The following is a 21149-nucleotide window of genomic DNA, read 5'->3' as shown; positions in this document are numbered from 1 at the left end:
CATGCCAGGTCCAGACCAAGACCACAAATTCTATCAACATAAAGCCGGATCCTCTACGCCAAACAGGACGGGCTTTTTGTTTGCCTGAAAAGAGAACATAAGCCAAACCGATTAGATCTATAAATAGAACATGACTTTTCCCCTTTTTTTCATAGTTTTGATGAGATCGTCAATATTCGGATTTACATCAGCCTGCTGCCAGTGAACTCGGACCAGCTGCGGACCTCAGGGGGAATGCCGTCGGGACGGGGCAGCTTAGCGTTCATGGCCTGAGCGAAGAGAAGAGCGGTCTGGTATAGACGATTAGTAAACATGACACGGGCGTACATGGTTAAAGGAAATGGACTGCTACATACCTTGGTCTCCATGAAGAGAGGAACACCGAAGTCGACCGCGTTACGTCTCATAACATAGTCCTCATCCAGGAGGGTCTTGCCACGGGTCTTGGCAAGGTTGAAGCAACCGCGAATGTCGTACTTCTGGAACACCTCACGGAGGGCTCTCTTGTCCTCCTTAGGGAACTCGATCACCTGCACGGAGACCTTGTCCTTGGTAGCGGTTTGAAGATGAGCCTGGACCTCAGGGCTAGCAGCGAAGAACTTGTAGCCGAGAGGGTGGAGGTAGTCAACAATCTGAGCCAAAGCAGGGTTGTTGATGTCACCGCCGAGCAGGATACCCTCGCCGGGCTCGGGCACGCGGAAGTTCATGGTGGACTGGAGAGAAGCCCAGTATGCCTCAACAAGATCCTTGCCGAAGCAAGCAATCTCACCGGTACTGGCCATCTCGACGCCGAGGAAAGGATCGGCACCGGCAAGACGAGTCCAGCTGAACTGGGGCACCTTGGTAGCGAGGTAGTCACGCTTCTCAGTCATAAGATCAACGGGCTCAGGGACATCGCGGCCAACAAGAGCCTTGGTAGCAACGTCAATGAAGTTGGTTCCCAGGACCTTGCTGACAAAGGGGAAGGAACGAGAGGCACGAAGGTTGCACTCGATGACCTTCAGCTGGGGCTCAGCACCTTCCTGATCGGCCTTGATAATCTGCATGTTGAAGGGACCGGTGATGTTCCAGGCCTTGGCAACCTTCTCAGCAATCTCCTTGACACGACCCATGACCTTCTCGTCCAGAGAAGCAGGAGGCAGGACCAGAGTAGCATCACCAGAGTGCACACCAGCGGGCTCAACGTGCTCACTGACGGCGTGCAGGAGGAGCTTGCCGTTGGAGGCAACAGCATCGATATCAATCTCCTGAGCACCCTCAATGAACTTGGTGATGACAACGGGGTGGTCGGGAGAGACAGCACTGGCGTTGAGGAGCTTCTCCTTGAGTTCGTCGCCACTGTAGATGACGCTCATGGCAGCACCAGACAAGACGTAACTGGGACGGACCAAGACGGGGTAGCCGACAGACTCGGCGAAGCGCTCGGCCTCGGAGACCGAGGTAAGCTCCTTCCAAGCAGGCTGATCAACACCGATGCTGTCCAGGATCTGAGAGAACTTGTGTCTGTCCTCGGCCTTGTCAATGTCCTGAGGATCAGTACCAAGAACGTGGGCACCGCCAGTCTCCTGCAAGCGGAGGGCGATGTTCTGGGGCAGCTGACCACCGACGGACACGACAACACCGCTGGCACTCTCGAGCTCGTAAATATCCATGACACGCTCGTAGCTGAGTTCCTCAAAGTAGAGCTTGTCAGCAGTGTCGAAGTCAGTGGAGTAGGTCTCGGGGTTGTAGTTGATCATGACAGTCTTCTTGCCCATGTTCCTCAGGGAGAGGGTGGCGTTGACCGCACACCAATCGAACTCGACAGAGCTTCCAATACGGTAGACACCGCTTCCGAGAATGATGATACCGTGGTCATCGAAGGTGACATCGTGGGAGGTAGCGTTGTAGGTGGTGTAGAGGTAGTTTGTATCAGCAGGGAACTCAGCGGCCAGGGTATCGATCTTCTTGACCCAGGGTCTGATGCCGAAGCTCTTCCGGCGAGCGCGGACATCGTCCTCGGTAGAACCAACGAGGAGGGCGATCTGCTTGTCAGAGAAGCCAAGCTTCTTGGCCTTCAGCATCATCTCCTTCTTGATGCCAAACAGGCTGCCGATTTCCTTGAGCTCGTTGTTGCAATCAACAATGTTCTGGAGCTTGTAGAGGAACCACTTGTCGATCTTGGTCAGCTCGTGGACCTTGTCAACCGAATAGTTCTCGTGAAGCATAGCCTGACCAACGGCCAGCCAGCGGCGGTCAGTGGGGTTCTTCAGAACCTCATCCAGGTTCTCAAACTTGTCACCCTGGAAACCGATGAAGCGAGGATCGACCTGGCGAATAGCCTTCTGGAACGACTCCTCAAAGGTACGACCGATGGCCATGACCTCACCGACAGACTTCATGGCACTGCCAATGTCGCGCTTGACGTGCTGGAACTTGCTCAGATCCCACCGGGGAATCTTGGTGACGATGTAATCCAGACTAGGCTCGAAGTTGGCGGTAGTGGTCTTGGTGACGGCGTTGGGAAGCTCCGGAAGAGTGTGACCCAGACCGATCTTCGCAGCAGTGTACGCAAGAGGGTAACCAGTAGCCTTGGAGGCCAGAGCAGACGAACGAGAGAGACGGGCATTGACCTCAATGACACGGTAGTCAAGTCCATCAGGCTGCAGAGCGTACTGCACGTTACATTCTCCAACGACACCCAGGTGGCGGACGATCTTGATGGCAGCGGTACGGAGCATGTGGTACTCTTCGTCAGAAAGGGTCTGACTGGGAGCAACGACAATACTGTCACCGGTATGGATACCCAGGGGGTCAAAGTTCTCCATGTTGCAGACAGTGATACAGTTGTTAGCGCCATCACGGACGACTTCATACTCGACCTCCTTCCAGCCCTTGAGGGACTTCTCGACCAGGATCTGGGGAGCAAGAGTCAGGGAACGAGAAGCCAAATTCTTCAGCTCCTCAGGGTTCTCAGCGAAACCGGAACCCAGACCTCCGAGAGCGTAAGCCGAACGGACAATAATAGGGTAGCCAACTTCTTCAGCAGCGTTCAAAGCCTCGTCAACAGTGTTGACGGCGATGGACTCGGCAATGGGGATGTTGATCTCCTTCAGAGCCTGGGCGAACAGATCACGGTCCTCGCTAGTCTCGAGGGTCCTGATGCTCGTTCCCAGAACTCTGACACCATAGCGCTCAAAGATGCCCATGCGGTTCATCTGCACACCAAGGTTCAGGGCGGTCTGACCACCGAACGACAGGAAGATGCCGTCGGGGCGTTCACGCTCAATGACGTGAGTCACATATTCGGGGGTAACGGGGAGATAGTACACTTCATCGGCGAGTTTGTGATCGGTTTGGATAGTCGCAATGTTGGGGTTGATCAAGACCGACTTGACACCGGCCTCCTTGAGAGCCTTGAGGGCCTGAGAGCCTGTAGTTATCGAAGAATGCAATGTTAGTCACTTGAATCTTCATTGTTAAACGGCTTTGCTGGCCCTCTTTGTTCTTTGCTCTTTCATTCCCGTCCATGATGGCGTTCCTTTGCGGCCGAACCCACATTGACGCTGCTTTGGAATGCTCCGCGCAGAGATACGAGCCAAATTGCAATGCCAGATAAGTGAATTGCGAGTCGCGTGACCTACCGGAATAGTCGAACTCTCCAGCCTGTCCAATACTCAACCCACCACTACCGATGACAAGGACCTTCTTGACATCGACCAGATTGCTACCGGGCTTGACAACTCCGCTGGCGAGGTAGCTGTCGGCAGAGGGAGGGTTGTTTGACTCCGAGGCCAAACGGCGAAGGGCACTGGAGAAGGAACGGAGCTGCTGGGATCGCAATGGCGACGCAACCTTCTGCTGCAATCGCAGACTCGAAGCCGTTGACCGGGCCGTAGTCTGAGCGGAGAAGGGGCGCAAAGCGAAAGCGGACCGGCGGGTCTCAGTCAGACATCGCTGACGCAGAAGGGAGGACGTAGCCTGCCCGCAACGAGCGGCGAGGACCATTGCGCACTGCGCTAAGGGAAAATAATAGATATAGAAGACTACCTAGTGCAATAAGCGAGTCTATTGACCACCAAATCAATGACTCTTATTTCTGTAATCCCTACTCTCCCGCTTTGTGTCACACACCCAATAGACAGGGGAGGACTAAAGAGGAATAGGAAGAACTGATGGCCTTGGGCCTGACGTACAGGAAGCAATCTAGGAGGAATTGGAGAAACAAGAAGGAGAAGAGAGGAGAGAAGAGAGTACGGAGGGAGATAAATGGATGACTCTTAGTGAAGCAGGGTATGAGTCAATGCGTCTGTCTGGAGACGGACAGAGAATCGGAATCGGTCCCAGAGGATTGACTAGAATCTCCCGCCAAAAAAGGTACAAATACCAGTGGTAATTCCTGGGACTAATGATAAGAGCTCCGGTGTGCGGAGGCCCTTTTTTTACTTTTTCCTTATTATTACCCTTTTCCTCTGCGATTTTCCTCCCGTTGGCTGTTGCCGTGCCAATTTTGCCCGTTTGGTCGTCACCGCCTACTATTATCACCAATCAGCGGATGGCTCAGTGGATGCGGTGGGACTACCTAGTTGCGCATACATAGAGACCATCGTCGCAGTTCCCACTCTAGGCCTTTCCGCGTTTCCTCAATACCTAGTCCGTAGTAGTACGTGGTTCGAGCCTTCAAGGATTCAGCCAGGCTTGGGGAATAATCACTCCAGGTCAATTGCTAAGTCGCAATGGGTTTATCACAGACGCCGCTAATGACGCAGTGGGTTGTTCTGACCATTCAGTAATCTCTTTTGGGAATAGTACCATTCCCACCAGAGTCTTAAGTGTTGAAAAGTAACCTACCTACCTAAGGACGATCCCAATTGGTATTCCCCTTCTGGTGGCTGGCTCAAGTAGGAGTTCTGTGTTACTGTGTAGTCTTGCTGTGCGCACTATTAAGTCCCATAGTCGCCCTTGGTGCAAATCCTCTCCACAGGTCTGGTGGATGCCAGATCGTCATTGTCTCATTTCGTTCATAGAGTCATAGGCCTGCATACGGACTACGGACTACTGACTACTGACTAGATACTACGGAGTGTTTTAATTCAATTTCCTCTCTCCTCGACGCATTGTCAAAGATAACGACAGGTGTCTTTCTCTGAAAATACGGGGTACATGCTGGCCATATCTCCCTCAATTGATGTATGTACCGCGAACTTAGGCTATTATTGCATTTGACTGTTGTTACCCTTCACAAACCACTTCCTTGAAAATTTTCATGGATGGCCGATCAATACTGTTCGTGGAGTCCAGTTCGCTTCCGCTTCCTCGCTACTGGCAGCTTGGCACGAAATTGCGGATATCGGAGGGTCCTCGCGTTCCAATCCTGGATAGAGGAGCTGTGATGACCAACTTGGCTGGCTCTTCTGTCCTACCCTTCCGGACCGATATCACAACTTTATTTGCAAATCATATTTCCAAAGAGAAATGCACCATTGAGAAACAATTGAGGTTCAAAGCGTGATATCATAACATTTAGATGTATACAGCAGATGGAAACATAGTAATTCAGTATATGTGGCGCTCCCTTTATGAAATCACTCAGCGATACCCAATTGCCCATTGAGCTTGGCCCATGGACCTCTGGGATGCTTTTGTGATCGTGTTGTCCTCGTGCGAGACCAGGTCGAACGAGCCTCAGAGGCCCAGATGTCATTCGAGTCCTCTTCTGATGAGTGCGGATCTCGCAAGGTCTCCTCGAGGTCCTGATTCAACATGTTGTACACCTCCTGCAGTACATGTTCTGCGTCTGTAGCCGCCTCCTGGCCCTCTGCCAACTTCTCTTCGACGTACTGGTGTTCGTTCTTGGCCGCCGCTTCGGACGCGAACGCCCATGATTCAGCCAAAGTAACAACTTCGTCGGGTTTCGGCAAACCAGTCGCGCTCGTCGCATGCCTCGAACTGATGTGCTTGAAACGTGGTTGATGAGTCAAGAGGGGATACTCCGGAAGGAGGTGACTCTCATCACTCAAGCGATTTAGAATACGGATAGTCGTAGACCTTTCCTTGGCCAGCAACCCCGATAAGTAGTTCTTTTGCAGAGCCAATGCTCGCTGGGTCTTAGATAGTGGAAGAAGATTCTCGCTTGCAAAAGACAGAACCTCCAATGGGCCCAGTGAAGATCGATCCCCAATTGCGAGCTTCCCTAGGTCGACGGATTGGCATGACGGCTTCGTAGATGCCATTGCGACAGGCTGACAGGCCCGAGAAGCAGCATCCAACAATCCTTTACGTGCTTCCACGTAGGCCACATACTGCGCCGCGATTTGTGCCTTTTGGTCTTCGACCAACCGAGCAGACTCCTCAATCTCCTCGCGGGAAAGATCCTGCACTGGAGCATCGTCGGCGTTACCCACGCTCACTAATTTCTCTTCAACCCACTGCACCAGCTCATCCCGCGTCCGCTGCAGTGCCGCGACTTTGACTGCCGGTGGTACATCTGTACTGTCTGGCGCGAGCTGCGACTTCAACACCTCCAACAGATTTCTCTCTCTGTCCAGTTGAGCCTTGGCACGGATCACCGCCCTTTCCAGTTTATGTACCAAGCCTTCAATGCCATCGTCTGCGTCACGTCCCGTCGATTTGCTTTCCTCCTCGGACTCCTCCAAAGACACTGTTTGCTGGCCTTGGCTCGTTTGGTCACCGATGCGCTCGGAGATATTCGAGTCCCGTTCTTTGAGCTCTTGTAGATAGTGCTGAAAGACCTGCAACTTCGCATGCCGACGGCGATCACGAAGCAGTCGGAGGTATACCTGTAGTTCTGAACTGTGGTCGATAGATGGACACTCGGTCTTTGAACCTTTTGTTCTCGCTTTTGCCGACGCAACTTTTTCCGTCAATGAATGATACTCCTTCCGCGCGACCAGATTCGCCTGAAGTGCTTCCAAGTATTCCTTCCTCAGCCCGGTCAACTCTGTCGGGATTCGCTTCACATTGACCACGGCATCTTGCGGTACGCAAAGGGTAAGATGAGATTGGGAATGACAATTGGGATTTTCGGAGTCATCGTCCGCGAAATCTATTTGCGAACGAAGGTAGGAGGTCAGGGCCTGTCGAATGCGGAGCGCTTCCTGGCGAGTTCTGATGTAGGGGGCCAACGGCCTGGCAAAAGGAGGAACATCGGTCTGGATATCAGCTTCAGATCGACCAGCCATGACAAGTGATTCGCTCAGGAGCTACAGGCGAACTCTGACGTCAACCTAGAATTTCCATGGATTGTTGGATATCAAAGCCAATCCTTCTTGCGACTGGCTTACCTGTTTCCTGCCCAATTACTCGCATCTTTAACAATATTGGTTTTGTTTTGTTTTGTTGTTGCTGAAGGTTGTAAATCCTGTTACGTAAGCAGATACATACTGTTTTCCTCAATCGCCTGCGAGCAGAAGCTCTCACGATGCTACGAGACATGGGGACTTGAGGAGGGACTTTAATTGATCTACGTGGGATAAGATTGCGCACTCTTTGCGATATGGTGTAAATCGATTTTCCTTGTTTTGAGCACAATCATCCGTAGCTCATTGTGACGGACAGTGCACTCGTTGAGAGCGTCCCAGGTATACATAGACCACAGAAGTAAGGGATATACTCAATTATCTACCTACCGCAACCCGTCCAGACAACCAAGTACGTTCAGGGATTCAAAATAGGATCTCCTAAGTGTGGAGAGCTTGAGAAGGATTCAGACTCCTGGTGGTCACTCTCATGTGTCCCAACTATTTATCGCCGCACTGGATATATATGATACATCTTCAGAGGCAGGGAATATATTATGTCGACAGATGGGTCAAAATGCTTCAACATCAATCACTGAAGCCCTATCAGCAAGTAGCTTCTGACCATGTCATGTCTGACAAATGAGATGTCATTATGCTGATGGACGGTTCTCTTCGACCGGTTCGGAATGTACAATGATCTGACAAGGATACAATGGGAGATGACACCTCAACTATGTCCTCTCGCTTCGACTGGCTAGGCACAGCGTTTGGACTCCCAGAGAAAGTTGGCATACTGGCCTACTTGCGATGTCCACACCGTCTCTTTCTTGACGATCACAGATCCTATCATTCTTTGAGACTTAGCCATCTATTTGTAGTTGCTTCAGACATCAAGTACAGGTACTACTGTGAGGCTGACCGCACTGACCTACAGAATGCGATGTATGAATGCTGATTAACCCCCGAATGTGAGCGGACACTCTTTATCATCAATGAACTATGAAGCTCCACAGGCTCGAAGGTAAACTTGGCGACACCCACCATATCTGGTATGTTTTGAGCTCATTCTTCTGAATTTCAATCAAGGGGTTACCTTGCTTCCAGGCTTTCAGCGTCCTCGCTTGGAAGCCCCTCTTGACCCTCCATCTTCGTTCTTCCAGTTTACTGTTCTCAGAACAGCTCCTTTCCGCAGAGGCCTTGGATACTCCTGCGACTTTGCCGCCTCTATATAGTTTCCAAAGCTCCCCGCTTCAACTGACAGCCTCATTAGAGCGTCCAAAAAGCAAGGATGTCAGCAGATCCGAGTCCTGTTTCTACCTCTTCCCCAACTTCACGCCGCCGTGCCGCAACTGCAACGCAGCCGTCCACAACCCCGGCCGTCATCTTTCGACGACCCTCGCAGGGAATGGGCAACCCCGCCATCTCTCTCCCCCAGACAACATATGAAGGAAGCTCAATGCCAGGGGTGGGAGAAAGCGGTGGCGCAGGAGTAGTGTCACGTAAGAAACTGGCTGGACCTATTCCAAGGAAAGCATCACTGAGAATTGGCAAGCTCCGCTGCGACATCCAAAGCCCCTTACGCCATCAGATCTCCACTCCTTGGTTGAGCGAGAGCAAGAAGCGATTGTAAGTACAGACATTCTCAAAGAAACACTGCACAGTTCTGACACCATGAGCTTGTTTGCAGGTAAACCGGCTTTCCAGAGAGCTGTCTTTGCTACGCCACCAAACAGCCTCTGTTGCATCTACCGCCTCCTCCACTTCCACAACACTCAATGACCCATTGGATGCATATCACAATTCACCGTACTTAGTTAGCTCAGCACATCCGACAGTCTCGCGGCGACACCGCTCCTCGTCGAGTCTAAGCTCGTCTTATGTCCCAGTAGTTCAAGGATCGAGAACAGGAAATGGAACCGCAATTGCACGATCTCGAGAGCCCAGTTTGTCACTTCCATCGGCACGTCCAAACGACCTTTCAAGGTCAGCTCGTGCCTTGTCCATCACATCGCGGCAGCTGGATCAAGTCCTGCCATCCTTGGCTGCGTTGATACAGCCACAATCACAACAACAAGGCGACAATGTGTCAAGCAACGTCCCCGGACCTCATCCAAATGCTCGTCAGAGGACTTTCTCCCCCCAACAAGTACCAGCTGTTGGCAATCCACCTCGCCAGGAAGTACTGGCCCAGCGAGGAGAGTTGGAAGCTATCAAGCGAGAAAACGAGGCTCTGCGTCGTCGCATACGGGATCTCGAGCTTGTTGTTAGGAAATATCGAGAACGCGAAGTGACTTCTCCAGAACAGCCAACAAACGACCATGAGGCCACATTGAAATTAGGAAAACTGTCCATTTCCTCGAGGGTCGACGCGGAGGATGGGCCTTGATTAGCCTCAGAACTAGCTACAACGCACCTAGGATAGTCAATATCAACGAATGTTGGATTCACGGCCATCTCATTCTCTCTCCGGTTCCTCTTCTATCTATTCTGCCGGCTTTACTGGACAGTAATTGACAAATTGCATGTTAGCCATCTATTTTTATCGAGTGTCAAACTTGACTTCTTTCACATGCGTGACCAAAGCTACTCCACCGTGGCGGTGCACGCGACCCCTCACAACGTCATATGTGGCGCAATCATGAGCTAGGCTGCACGCCGAAATAAATACACCTGTTAGTCGTCCTCTTGACTTTCACCACCCGATCATCCTACAGGTTTCTGTGAAATATTGCGAATCCATATCTACCCAAGCACATACTTTCATATTCATCTCGAACTATCTCTCAATCAAAATGTCGGAACGCAGCACTGTCCATGTGTCGGGAATCTCACCCGCCACCACTGATAAGGAGGTCAAGGACTTCTTCAGCTTCTGGTATGACAATCTTTACCGCAACCTCTTGACTAGCTTGCTAATATCCTCTATTTACTAATAGTGGAAAAATTACTTCGATCTCTGTGACTCCAGTTTCCGGCGAGAAGGATGCGACCAAGTCCGCAACGGTGACGTTTGAGAAAGAAGCGTAAGTCTACCCCGCACTGTCCACGCCATCAAAACTTGATCACGCCATACACTTTTTCTCTTTTCTTGAGATGGAACCGGAAATTGGACTAACGATCTTCTAGAGCAGCGAAGACTGCCTTGCTGTTGGATCAAACCCAATTGGGTCCCTCCACAGTGCATGTCACCGCCGCTCACACCATTGACGAGATCGCCGGAGGACATGCCGCCAGCGCCGAGGAGGCCAAGGACGAGAACAGCCAGGATCTCGAGCAAGAGGATAAGCCCAAGTCCCGGATTATCGCCGAGTACCTTGCCCACGGCTACGTGATCAGCGATAACGCCATCCAGCAGGCCATCGCCCTGGACAAGAAGCACGGCTTCTCCTCCCGCTTCACATCGGCCCTGACCAACTTCGACCAGAAGTACCATGCCACCGATCGTGCCAAGGGGATCGACGAAAGCTACAAGATCACCGACAAGGCGGCCAGTGGCTGGCGCGGTCTCCACTCGTACTTCGAGAAGGCTTTGGATACCCCATCTGGCAGGAAGCTCCGCGAGTTCTACGTGCAGACCGACAAGCAGGTGCGCGACATCCACAACGAGGCCCGCAGACTCGCAGACTTGAAGAGCGGAAAGCAGACAAACGATGATGCTCCGGCTGCGGCTGGTGCAGAGGGTGCCGACGTTGCTCCTAGCACTGTGCCGATATCGCAACCGGCGGGTGCTGCACCCCCCGCTGAGCCCAAGGCGTGATGGGAGATATACTGATTAAGCAACGTCTGATTTATTTCTATATTGCTCGCAAGCCAATTCTTTGTTCTTACTGAAATCCCCCAGTACCTGGTGTTTCACGGCAATTCATGACAAGTAATTCATCGGAAGAGTTTTGTGATCGCAGTCACTACCACCTCCGTTCTGTACTTAACACCCCTTGAAAAACCTTTTTGTGCACAATCTGTGCACAATCAAATAATTCCTCCCAGGAGGAGAATACTCTTTCAATAATCGTAGGTTTCATTCACACGTCAAGTGGAGTCTAAAAATACATCATAAAAATTTCCCTTCCGCCCCATCAATGTACCTTCGAGTACTTGGCCGCCTCAATATCCTCAAGCGGATGCTTGGGGTTACTCTCCAGCTTCGACTCCTTGGTCTCATTCGACTCACGCTGCGAGTGCTGCGGGTCGCCACGAAGCTCGGGCTGGGTCTTGCCCGCCGAGGGGGGATCCTGCTGCTGGGCGCCGGACTGGGTTTCAGGAGGAGGGGACTGACGGCCGGAGCGTTGTGCGGACATTTTGCTCTGGGAACCGGTTATAAGTCGGAATCCATGATTCATGAGAGGGGTAGAGGACTTACGATTTTTTGTGGAGGGATTGGAGGATGTGTCAATGGTAGGTATCAGACTGCAATTGTGTGGATGGTTTGATGATTTTTTGATAATTTGCTAGTGTGAGAGATGTCCGGCAAGATACCTACGTAGCCTTTTAAGTGTAGACGACTTGCGCTAAAACGCTATGAAGAGCTGGAGACAGGGTCGCCTTGTTGGGATTCATCATCATGACGTTGAGATGGGGCCCACTGCTATCATCAGTTTGTCGCTGCAAGTACTTCTGCTAGTACGAGGGGTAATTCGTACATAAAACAAATACTGAGTTATAAGACACAACTATATAGTACGCAGTCTTCGGTCCATGCTGCAATTGAAAGAACTGACGAGGCACTATCACTGGATGCATCGTTGACCACTCGACTCTGTCTATCTACATTGTAGCAGGCATGATTTCAGATATGGCGTCATAGGCTGGGTCGTTTGTGCTGTTTGCACTTAGATCATGTGACTTACATAAGTTTTGTGGCCGCGGCGTCAATTACTCAGCCAATAACGAAGTGGAAAATAGTTGGAGCTTGCTTCTCTGATCGTAGAATGCATTTCATTTCGCTCATGCCAAAGCATAACATGAACCTAAGCCAAGTGCCAGGATTGATTGATGGGGGAATCTGATTCTGTGCAGTACATGTATGCAGGGGAAAATGGAGTCAAATCACAATGGTGGGACTTTTGTGTAGAGATATCATGGTGACAATTATAGACGAACCAAAAGGGCCATGACAGCATTCAGACAAAAATAAAAGAAAAAAGGAAAACGATCTAAATGACAAAAAGAAATGGGGCGAGGAAAAACGAGCACATGCGGCGGGAGAGCCCTATTCAATCCAGGCGCCTGCTTGAAGACAGCCAAAGCCCAAGAGCTGTAGACAAAACAGCCATACAGACTGCCATGGCATGTTCTTATATCATCAATGTGGAAGATTCAGCAAATGTCAACTGGTTCATTTCGTCGACCGGCCGAAGATCTCTTCTTTTCTATTTTTTTAATTTTTGATTCTGTTTGCAAGTCGTGTCTCATTGKGTGCCGTTAGCCTGAACTCCAGCAGCAACAGCTTCCACGTTAGCTGCTGCCATGGCCTTGGCATCAGCCTCGTGGAAGACAGCCTGAATGATCTGCTGTTCCTCAGGGCTCAAAATCTTCGTGAGATTCTCATAAAGCTGTGGCTGTTCCTGTTGAAGGCCTGGTGGGGAGTCCGAAGTTAGCTAAAGCGCACCATACCACATCAGGGGAAGACTCATACCCATGAATACGTGCTTGAACATGCCGTACGGCTCAATCTTGTCCAGTGGCGTCTCAAGCAAACTCTCCTCATCCAGCTCGTCATCATCGTCGTCAGCAAAGGAGCCGAACTTTTGCGCCTGGAAAATAGGGTTAGTGTGATTTTCTGAAGACCGAAATCATGATGCGACTCACCTCCTGGTTCAGGAAATCAAGGTAGGCGGCACTCTCATCAGGAACGTCGCCCTCGGCTGCCCCCTCGAGCTCATCCCCTTCGGTCCACTCAACTTCGCCGTCCCAGTCATTCTCCTCGTCATCCTCTTCACCTTCGTCATCGTATGTGAAGTCGGACTCTTTCGTGGCGTCCTCGCGGCCTTTCAAAAGCTTAGTAACATTCAGCGGTAAAAGAAGTCGGGAACTTACTCTTGATTGCTGCAGGCAGGGTCTGGAAGAGTCTGGTGACTCCCTGAAGGAGTCTAGGCCAACCTTGCTGCACACTGGCAGGAACGTCTCCAGCCTTCAGAGTGAGCAACGAGCTGATCGCTGCGATCGACAGCTTCTTGTCGTGAACACGTCTGAAGTTGTCAATGTGGGAGAACCACGTGCTGAAGAATTTGTTTGTCCAGCCCTTGGATTCCAGAACTTGCAGACTGAGGACAGGGTTGTAGTAAATGGCGTTGATTACCATCTCCATCAGGTGAAGACGGTAGGACTTCGTCCTAGCCTCCCCAGCCTCAATGACGCGCATTGGAAGCTCAATGAAGAGAGGGATGTACTGGTCAATATAGCCGCGCAGATTCAACATCACGGTCTCCGCGAGTTTGCACCCACATATCCGGTCGACACCGCCGACTTTCTCGTCCCTGAAGATATCCTCGACCATGCCAACGACGGCCGCAAGGTATGCAGGGTTCTGAACCAGCATTTCCGAGCCATAGGCGACGTAGTTGTCAAGGGCAGGTAGCATATCTTCCAGATACAACTCGGCACCTGCTTTGAAGGTCTTGTGAATGAGCTCAAAAGCCTGCCACATTGTAGGGGAGATGGATTTCGAGGCGAAGGTGCAGCTGTCAATGATCTCAAAGACCTCGTTGTAGAGGTCGTAAAGCTTGTTCTCAAGCGTGATGCTAATAACCGGCATGAGAATCGTCTCAAGATGCAGGAGCACATCAGGCGTGCTCTCGAGAGTCAGTATGAGTGTTCCGATGGTCTGCAGCACACCTAAAGCAGTAATGCTCTTATCGTCCAAAAAGTCTCCATATGTGTCCTCTTCGCCCTTGGCAGCGTTTCGCTCCAGCAATTCGCCAACGATACGCATGTACGTATCACGGAGTTGTTCACTGAGAGCCACGGCAAACGGCGTCAGTTCAGCAGAGAAAACTTCGACAAAGTCCTCCATGACATTTGCCAGAGCGTCCACGTCGACCTCGTTGGCGAGCTTCAGAAGCTGCTGCATGATCTGGGGAATGTTTTGCTGCATCGACGTTCTGATAATGTCATGACGAATGAGGGGCTGCAGAGCAAGAGCGGCCTCCACTCGGACGGGCAATTCAGGATCCGTCATCGATTCCAAGATATTCCGATAGATGATCATGAGGTTGTTAGGGTCCTGGAAATCGAGCTGCTCGAATTTCTCAAGAGTGTCGCAGGCGCGAGCTCTGAGGAAGCCATGAGGACTGCGGAATTCCGGGAAAACGTGACGAACGAAGAAGTATTCGACCTGGTCGGCGATCGGACTCTTCTTGCCCAAAATGACAGAGGCCAGTGAACCGATCATGCGAAGAGCACCTTCCTTCTCTCGGGGCAGCTTTTGATCGTCCGGCGCAGATTCATACTTGCTAACAACGCTGTTGACGAAGGTAAGGATCGAGAAAGTCTGCTTCTTCCGGTTCTTCGTGAGCGCGACCAAGAAATTCGTGGCCGCAACATCCGGCGCCGAAACTTCTTCGTAAAAGTTCAACTTCCGGTGGAGATACTCTGAGGGGTCGGTTTCGAACAGCTCAATATCCTCGTCTGATTGGCACATGATCGGGAATATGAAGTGAGCGATCAAGTTGTCCATGTGCGGCTTCAGGTGCTCCCACATCGCCTTGGGCTTGACACACTCTTCCAGGAAGATCAAGGTGTAGGCAAGAGCAGGGTTGCTGAGCCACTGTCCCTTTGACACCCACTTGTCAATCTCCTGCAAATATCCCTTGAGAATCTCCGGAGCAAAAGTACTGATAAACGTCTTCGCATATTGGGAGTAATCCGGGGTGCTAGACTTGGTCATTGTGGTGGGATTTCCGTATCTAAGGACTCTTGTAAATAAATTGTTCACCGTCAAACAAAACCGGAAGAGACATCCACTCACCTGATGAACAGACGGTTCAAGTTGGCATACGACCATTTCTTGCACTTCCACCAATGATTGAGTTCCCTCTCTTCCTTGGATTCCATCATGGAGTTGGCAGGAGGCTGCTTGGCAATGATTCTCAGGAAGAGTGTGCACCAGTCGACAGTCGCTTGGTGGCTTTGAAGATGAGGCGAAAGCTCAAACTATGATCGCCAACAGTCAGCCATTGCCCCTTTCCCGCAGCAGTTGCATTTCATTTCCGGGTCACCCACATAAATAGCATGTTTGTAGGACTTGACAACAATCCGGAGCATTTCAGCGGCCTCCAGGCTTTCCTCGTCGACCAATTTCAAGCCAATGTTCAGGAGCTGAGGAAATGAGTGCTCGACAATCTTGTCGAATTCCTCCCTCTTCTCTCCAGCCTTGAATCTGTAAACACGGCAGATGGCCAGCAGACATTGTAGACCGGCGTAGACGGAGTTCGCATCGTTGGTGCCCAGCAACTGAAGGGTAATATCGAGAAAACCCGGCCACTGTTCAGGGAAATCATGCTGAAGAATCTTTTGAAGGACAGGTACCAGCTGTGCGCGGACATTGGGAGGCGTCGATGCGAGTGCTGGGATCAGCCTCTCTCGGAAGCTGGGCTTTTCAGCCTCTGGGATCGGTGCGCGCAGGGGGCTGTCTTCGACGGGTGACCATCCGCGGTTGATTCTGTTCTTCAGGTAGACACCGGCTGCAAGTAATTACTCATCATCAGTTATGTTCAGAGAAAGGCCAATATTCGATCGATCTTCAGGGGCCCGAATAAAAAAAAAAAAAAAAAATAGAATTTTGGACATCCAGCGGGGTCAACGTACCCGAAAGTTGAACAGCATTGTTCTGCTCCCCCTGCAAAATATCCAGAAGCGCATTTATGAAGCCAGGTTGTGTCTCAGCCTAGATAATTACCAGTATTAGATTTATGCCAAAGAAATTCACTGTCAAGCCTCATTCCGGAGTCCTCTCCCCACATACATATTTTAAATCCAATTCAGCTTGGCGTCGATTATCCGCATTTGCGTCGAGAGTAGACTGGATGCGGTCTCGGAGAGCTGCAACATCCATTTCGCACCAACAACAGACCCCTGGAAACAAAAATCAAGAACTCCGAATAGAAGAAACCCCGTCACGAGGTGGTGAACCCGAAAGGAAGATGGGGGCGGAAGGAGGAGAGGAGAAGAGGAGAGGGGAGGAGAGGGAAAGGAGATAAGTAGCGGATATTAGGCAGTGGTAGAGAAGGATAGGGTGCAGATTATTTTCCCGGTAGTTAGTCCAGTAGTGACAATCACAGGAAAAGGGCAGGGCAGAGCAAAAGCACAGACTACTAGGACTGGGCCACAAGAAGAAAACATTCAGTGGTTAAAGTTGGGTTTGCTTTTCATGAATTTTGTGCCCGCCCCGCGCCTATCGCAATCGCAGCTAATCAGAATGCTCGCCGCCTCGCGCGGTCAGAGAATTTTCTCCCGAATTACCTCCATGGTTCCTGGATTACTAAATGCTTCAACATTCTCCGTATCTCAAATTACAAACGATCCTTATTGTATGGAGCAGGCTGAGAGCATTGTTGTTTCATGCTCTCCCTTTATCAGGTTTATTAGAGTATCGGGTGGTTTTTGTTTCCCCATCCTTCCGTGGTCATCATCTTGTAAGTTGAGATATTTGCTTCCCAATATCATGCAATTCGTTGTACTCTAGCGTAATGAGGAGAAGCAAAGACGATGATCCCTTCTAAGCATGCTACATGTACAAAGACGCCGCAAAGATGACATCGCGCTTGATCAGCTCCTGCGCCTGTTGCATCTTCGTGTATAACGTCGGATCTCCAACCAGCTTGGCCGCGTTCTTTACTTCGCGACAGGTCTCGTCTAGTCGAGTAATCGTCCGAACAATGGTACCTTCCATCACATCTGTCAAGTCTGTGATGCGGTTGAAGGACATGCCCTTGGCCCATTCGTAAACTACCTCTGCCAGACCAAAGCGGGGCTGGCTGGCGAAGTCGTTGCTGTCTTCGCTAGACTGAATGACCTGGTATTGGATTTGGAGGTCGTTCACCTTCTCCGAGATCCGAATAATCGACTCCTTGCCCTTTTCTAGACGAGGGGTCAAAGTAGGAACGTTCTCTGTCTTCTCCTGGAAGACAAATGCGGACAAGAGCGCAACAATCTCTTCAGGCTCGTATTCGGCCAGGACATTCTCGAGAATCAACTCCGTCAGTACCAGTTCATCAGCCGAGTGAATCTGTCCATAAATATTAGCTCTACACTTCCAGCCCTCATGGAAGATTTGATGACTCACCTCACATGCAACTTTGCCCTTCAGTTGAACTCGGGATTGCTCATCAATGAACCCTAGGTCCCTTAGCACTTGGATGCGCTGCTCGTAGTCCGGTAGTAGTTGCAGGTTTTGGTCCGACATAAGCTGTTTCAGCTGGGAGATATTCTCCTTCACCTGCCATTCATCGTGTTGCATCTCAAACTGCCCGAAGTCAGTAACAATGTAGTTTACGAGGAACCGGTTATAAAGGCGATGGCAACTCACGTGCTTCAAGAACGACGGGCACTGTAAGCAACGGCAAGATTGAGTGATAGCTGCCTGTGCTTGCCGTTTTTCTAGTATGTCTCGCACCTGTAGCTCTTTGATCCGAGCCCAATCCATCTCATCCCAGACAGGGCTTGCCCAGGAAGAGCAAAGTTTCGAAAGCTCCTTATCCGCGAATTTAATTGCCTCTGTGTGTTTCGAATTAGCTTCTGCCACAGTGATGGGCACAAAGTTCAAATCAAACCTTTCTTGATATTCAGGTACCATGTTGGACCGCCCACTTTCACCATCGTGTTGGTAACACACTCTAGGTCTGAAAGAGGAATCTTGCAAACTTTCAGCGTCATGTCGGCAGCACGAGTCGGCAGAGGTTGTAGCAAATGTCGGAATCTTGGAAGGAAGGGCAAAATGTCGCTTGGATGGCGTCTGTGGCTCAATTTGCCAATCTCAAGGACCTGTATGCTAGGAGTGGCACCTCCTCCGACACCTTCTCTAACAATGATACCTGCAGTTCGGAAACCATCCTATGAAAAGGTTTAGTCAATGCGAAAACAGAAGGTAATGACATCCACTGTCCGACACACCTTTCGATACACAACAAGTCGCTTTGGCATAAATAGACGCTTCCCGACAGGAGACGCAAGTAGACCAACGTGAAGTTCGCTCGTTAGCTTCTCATACTCGATAGCTGCATCATGGCAGGCCACCACGTCAATGTCGCAGATATCGCAAGGCTCTCGTTTGATCTTCGCCAGACTTGCTTCAGAAAGCTGGACCTGTTTCTCATGCTCCGGCAGCAGAGCCTGGGTGGCATTCTCACTGAAGCTTCGCTTGATCATCTCTTCGATCTTCAAAGCTTCCACACGCAAGAGGTTCAAAATCATATTATAAGTGAGTCTGAACTGAGACCGGAGTTTTGTCGGGTCACCAAGGATCATCTTCCTCAAAGCACCCGCAGGGGGTGCCTCGTCTCTACCAGCGCTCACAATGATGACGTATCCAACAGTGTCAAGACCTCTCCGTCCAGCACGTCCTGCCATCTGAGTATACTCGCCTGGCAAGAGATCTCTGAAGCCTCTACCGTCGTGCTTTCGGAATCCGGAGAAAACGACCGTTCGTGTGGGCAGATTGAGACCCATTGCAAAAGTCTCGGTAGCGAAAAGAATCTTGACCAACGATTTTGCGAACAAAATTTCCACAATTTCTTTCATGATTGGCAGAAGTCCACCGTGGTGAACGGCGATACCTCTGCTTAGCAGCTCCCGCAACCGAAGAATTTGTGGCAGCGTTCTATCTTCTGGCTTGAGTCGGGTCAGGGACTTTTCGATGAACATGTGAATCAAACTCTTCTCGGAAGCATTGCAGAAATCTTGATTGGAGAGTGAGTCGGCGTTCTCTTCACACCTCTTTTTCGAGAAAACAAAGATACAGCCTGGAAGCAAGTTCTCTTTTCGGAGGTGCCCCACTAGTTGTACCCAGATTGTCTTATCCTGAGCAGCCGTTGTTCGTCCTCCACCTCGGCCCGTACGAGCGATATTGCCAGTACCCCTGTTAGCTGGCTGGCCTCTGCCGCGAGGAGCACCGCCCCGCTGAGCGTTTCCACGAGGAGCCCCTCTACCAGCAGGCTGCCCACGTCCTCTGCCTTGCTGTCCTCCGCGCTGTGCTTGAGACTGAGCTTGAGCTTCGGCGGCCTTTTGTGCTTTGATTTTGTCTCTGCCCGAAATGATGTTGTCTGCTTCTTTCCAGCCAGTCTCGAGAAAACGCTTGTTCGAGTCGACAATCTTGTACTTGTCTTTACCTGCCCAGAGATAATGCTCCAGTGGGACTGGACGTTTGGCGGTGGAGATGACGTAGATATCCTTCTTCTTCGTACGACCAACCCAGGAGGCAAATTCATAGGTGTTGGGGACTGTAGCAGAGAGCAGGATGAGAGTGACATGTTCCGGAAGCATGATGATGACTTCCTCCCAAACAACACCTCGCTCGAGATCATTCACATAGTGCACCTCGTCAAAGATCACAAATTCGACATCTCTGATCAGATCCGCACCTCGGTAGAGCATACTCCGCAAGATCTCAGTAGTCATGATCAGGCAGCTGGCCTCCGGGTTGATTTGAACATCTCCAGTGAGAATACCAACGTCATCAAATTCAGTCCTGAAGTCTCTGAACTTTTGATTGCTCAGGGCTTTGATAGGAGACGTGTAGATCGCCTTGGTCATATGCTTCGAGGCCAGAGCTATAGCGTATTCTGCAACGACAGTTTTACCGGCTGAAGTATGAGCCGCGACGAAGACGGAATCGCCATTCTCGAGATGGTACACTGCTTCCTTCTGGAAGGTATCCAGTTCGAATGGCCACTCGCGAGCCATGTCAGGCACGAGTTCATGGAAGTTAGGGATGTGTTTATTGACATCCACAACGTGAGCCCACTCTTTGCCACCCTGCCTTTGCTTGACGCCGCCGAGTAACGGTGCTCGAGGCTCCAAGGCTGGGAACTCGACGGGGAGGAGAGAATCGATATCCTCCTCGCCACTCAATTCATCATCCTCGCCAATCTTCACCCCACCTTCAACGTCTGAGACGGCGTCTTCGTCTCGCTCTACATGGAGATCACTTTCCTCTTGCTGCAGGGCATGCTTGACTTCCTCGTCACCCTCCGCTCCTTCCTTGGTCTTGGCCGCTTCGAATTGCAACCCGCGGGAAAAGCCCGGGGCTATTTCCAAGAGGCCACCCTCGGCTCCAAAATTGATAATACGGTCGAGACCGGACTGTTTGCCACCAGTTCTTGAGCGTTCCGCAGCCTGTGCTTCAGATTCCATTTCAGCAATAGCCTCAACACCATCGAGTCCTCCCGGTGCAAATGGGAAAAATCCTGCCGCGCCTCTCACGAAGTCCGCACGACCCGCGGGCCTGCGCAGTAGAGACGTCGAGTTTTTGGCGTTGGCTGCTGCAGCGGGGACCGTGACTTCATGGTAACCAGTGACTCGACCCTCCAGACCTTCCCGGGTAAACCGAACAATAGTCCGTGTTTGTGTGGGAGCAATCTCGTAGAGGTCCGTGTAGTCAGTCGGGACATCCCATCGCCTGCGAGGATCGTTAGTAGTAATACAAACCAGGCGTAGGTTGCCAAAACAAACTTTTGAAGGCGGTTGAGCCATTCTGGGCTGAATCGTGGTGATGGTGTCAAAAACTCTCTCTCCAATTCAGCTTTGAGATCTGAGGCACTCTGTCGTGGCCGCTGTCGAGGACCACGGTGTCTGAAGGTTCCATTTTCCTCTTCAGCAAGCTGAGCATCGAAGGCGGAGCCGCTTAGATTCTCGGAGTTGAGGTTCAGGTCAGCCAAGATGGAGGCCACCGTTTCCGCCATTGAAAGGAGCGGT

The 21149-nt window shown here is 51.0% G+C and overlaps 7 protein-coding genes across 7 annotated transcripts; 2 read left to right on the top strand and 5 right to left on the bottom strand.

Annotated features, from left to right (window-relative positions):
* Positions 1–182: 182 nt before the first annotated feature.
* Positions 183–3987, bottom strand: Asppvi_007596 (carbamoyl-phosphate synthase (glutamine-hydrolyzing) CPA2; the record flags this gene model as incomplete). The annotated part of the gene is made up of 3 exons (XM_043303481.1): positions 183–290; positions 357–3412; positions 3624–3987. The coding sequence occupies 3 exons, from the start codon at positions 3985–3987 to the stop codon at positions 183–185; spliced, it is 3528 nt and encodes a 1175-aa protein (XP_043159416.1).
* Positions 3988–5564: 1577 nt separating this feature from the next.
* Positions 5565–7181, bottom strand: Asppvi_007595 (uncharacterized protein; the record flags this gene model as incomplete). The annotated part of the gene is made up of 1 exon (XM_043303480.1): positions 5565–7181. The coding sequence occupies one exon, from the start codon at positions 7179–7181 to the stop codon at positions 5565–5567; it is 1617 nt and encodes a 538-aa protein (XP_043159415.1).
* Positions 7182–8529: 1348 nt separating this feature from the next.
* On the top strand, positions 8530–9627 carry Asppvi_007594 (uncharacterized protein; the record flags this gene model as incomplete). Its single annotated transcript, XM_043303479.1, has 2 exons — positions 8530–8867; positions 8946–9627. 2 exons carry the CDS (start codon positions 8530–8532, stop codon positions 9625–9627), a joined length of 1020 nt encoding a protein of 339 aa, XP_043159414.1.
* Positions 9628–10033: 406 nt separating this feature from the next.
* Positions 10034–10998, top strand: vip1 (putative actin cytoskeleton protein (VIP1); the record flags this gene model as incomplete). Its single annotated transcript, XM_043303478.1, has 3 exons — positions 10034–10116; positions 10178–10264; positions 10368–10998. The coding sequence occupies 3 exons, from the start codon at positions 10034–10036 to the stop codon at positions 10996–10998; spliced, it is 801 nt and encodes a 266-aa protein (XP_043159413.1).
* Positions 10999–11317: 319 nt separating this feature from the next.
* Asppvi_007592 (uncharacterized protein) lies at positions 11318–11539 on the bottom strand (the record flags this gene model as incomplete). The annotated part of the gene is made up of 1 exon (XM_043303477.1): positions 11318–11539. The coding sequence occupies one exon, from the start codon at positions 11537–11539 to the stop codon at positions 11318–11320; it is 222 nt and encodes a 73-aa protein (XP_043159412.1).
* A 1110-nt stretch (positions 11540–12649) lies between these two features.
* On the bottom strand, positions 12650–16293 carry Asppvi_007591 (putative nonsense-mediated mRNA decay protein (Nmd5); the record flags this gene model as incomplete). The annotated part of the gene is made up of 8 exons (XM_043303476.1): positions 12650–12816; positions 12877–12994; positions 13050–13228; positions 13278–15145; positions 15208–15392; positions 15462–15922; positions 16047–16125; positions 16204–16293. The coding sequence occupies 8 exons, from the start codon at positions 16291–16293 to the stop codon at positions 12650–12652; spliced, it is 3147 nt and encodes a 1048-aa protein (XP_043159411.1).
* Positions 16294–16965: 672 nt separating this feature from the next.
* Asppvi_007590 (SKI complex RNA helicase subunit SKI2) lies at positions 16966–21136 on the bottom strand (the record flags this gene model as incomplete). Its single annotated transcript, XM_043303475.1, has 7 exons — positions 16966–17466; positions 17524–17703; positions 17767–17787; positions 17854–17954; positions 18011–18290; positions 18351–20853; positions 20907–21136. The coding sequence occupies 7 exons, from the start codon at positions 21134–21136 to the stop codon at positions 16966–16968; spliced, it is 3816 nt and encodes a 1271-aa protein (XP_043159410.1).
* Positions 21137–21149: the final 13 nt, after the last annotated feature.

The sequence above is a fragment of the Aspergillus pseudoviridinutans genome (assembly GCF_018340605.1).
Source record: "Aspergillus pseudoviridinutans IFM 55266 DNA, scaffold_5, whole genome shotgun sequence".
Taxonomy (NCBI): domain Eukaryota; kingdom Fungi; phylum Ascomycota; class Eurotiomycetes; order Eurotiales; family Aspergillaceae; genus Aspergillus; species Aspergillus pseudoviridinutans.
Note: the sequence above shows the minus strand (reverse complement) of the source record. Positions and strands in the feature narration are given on the sequence as shown.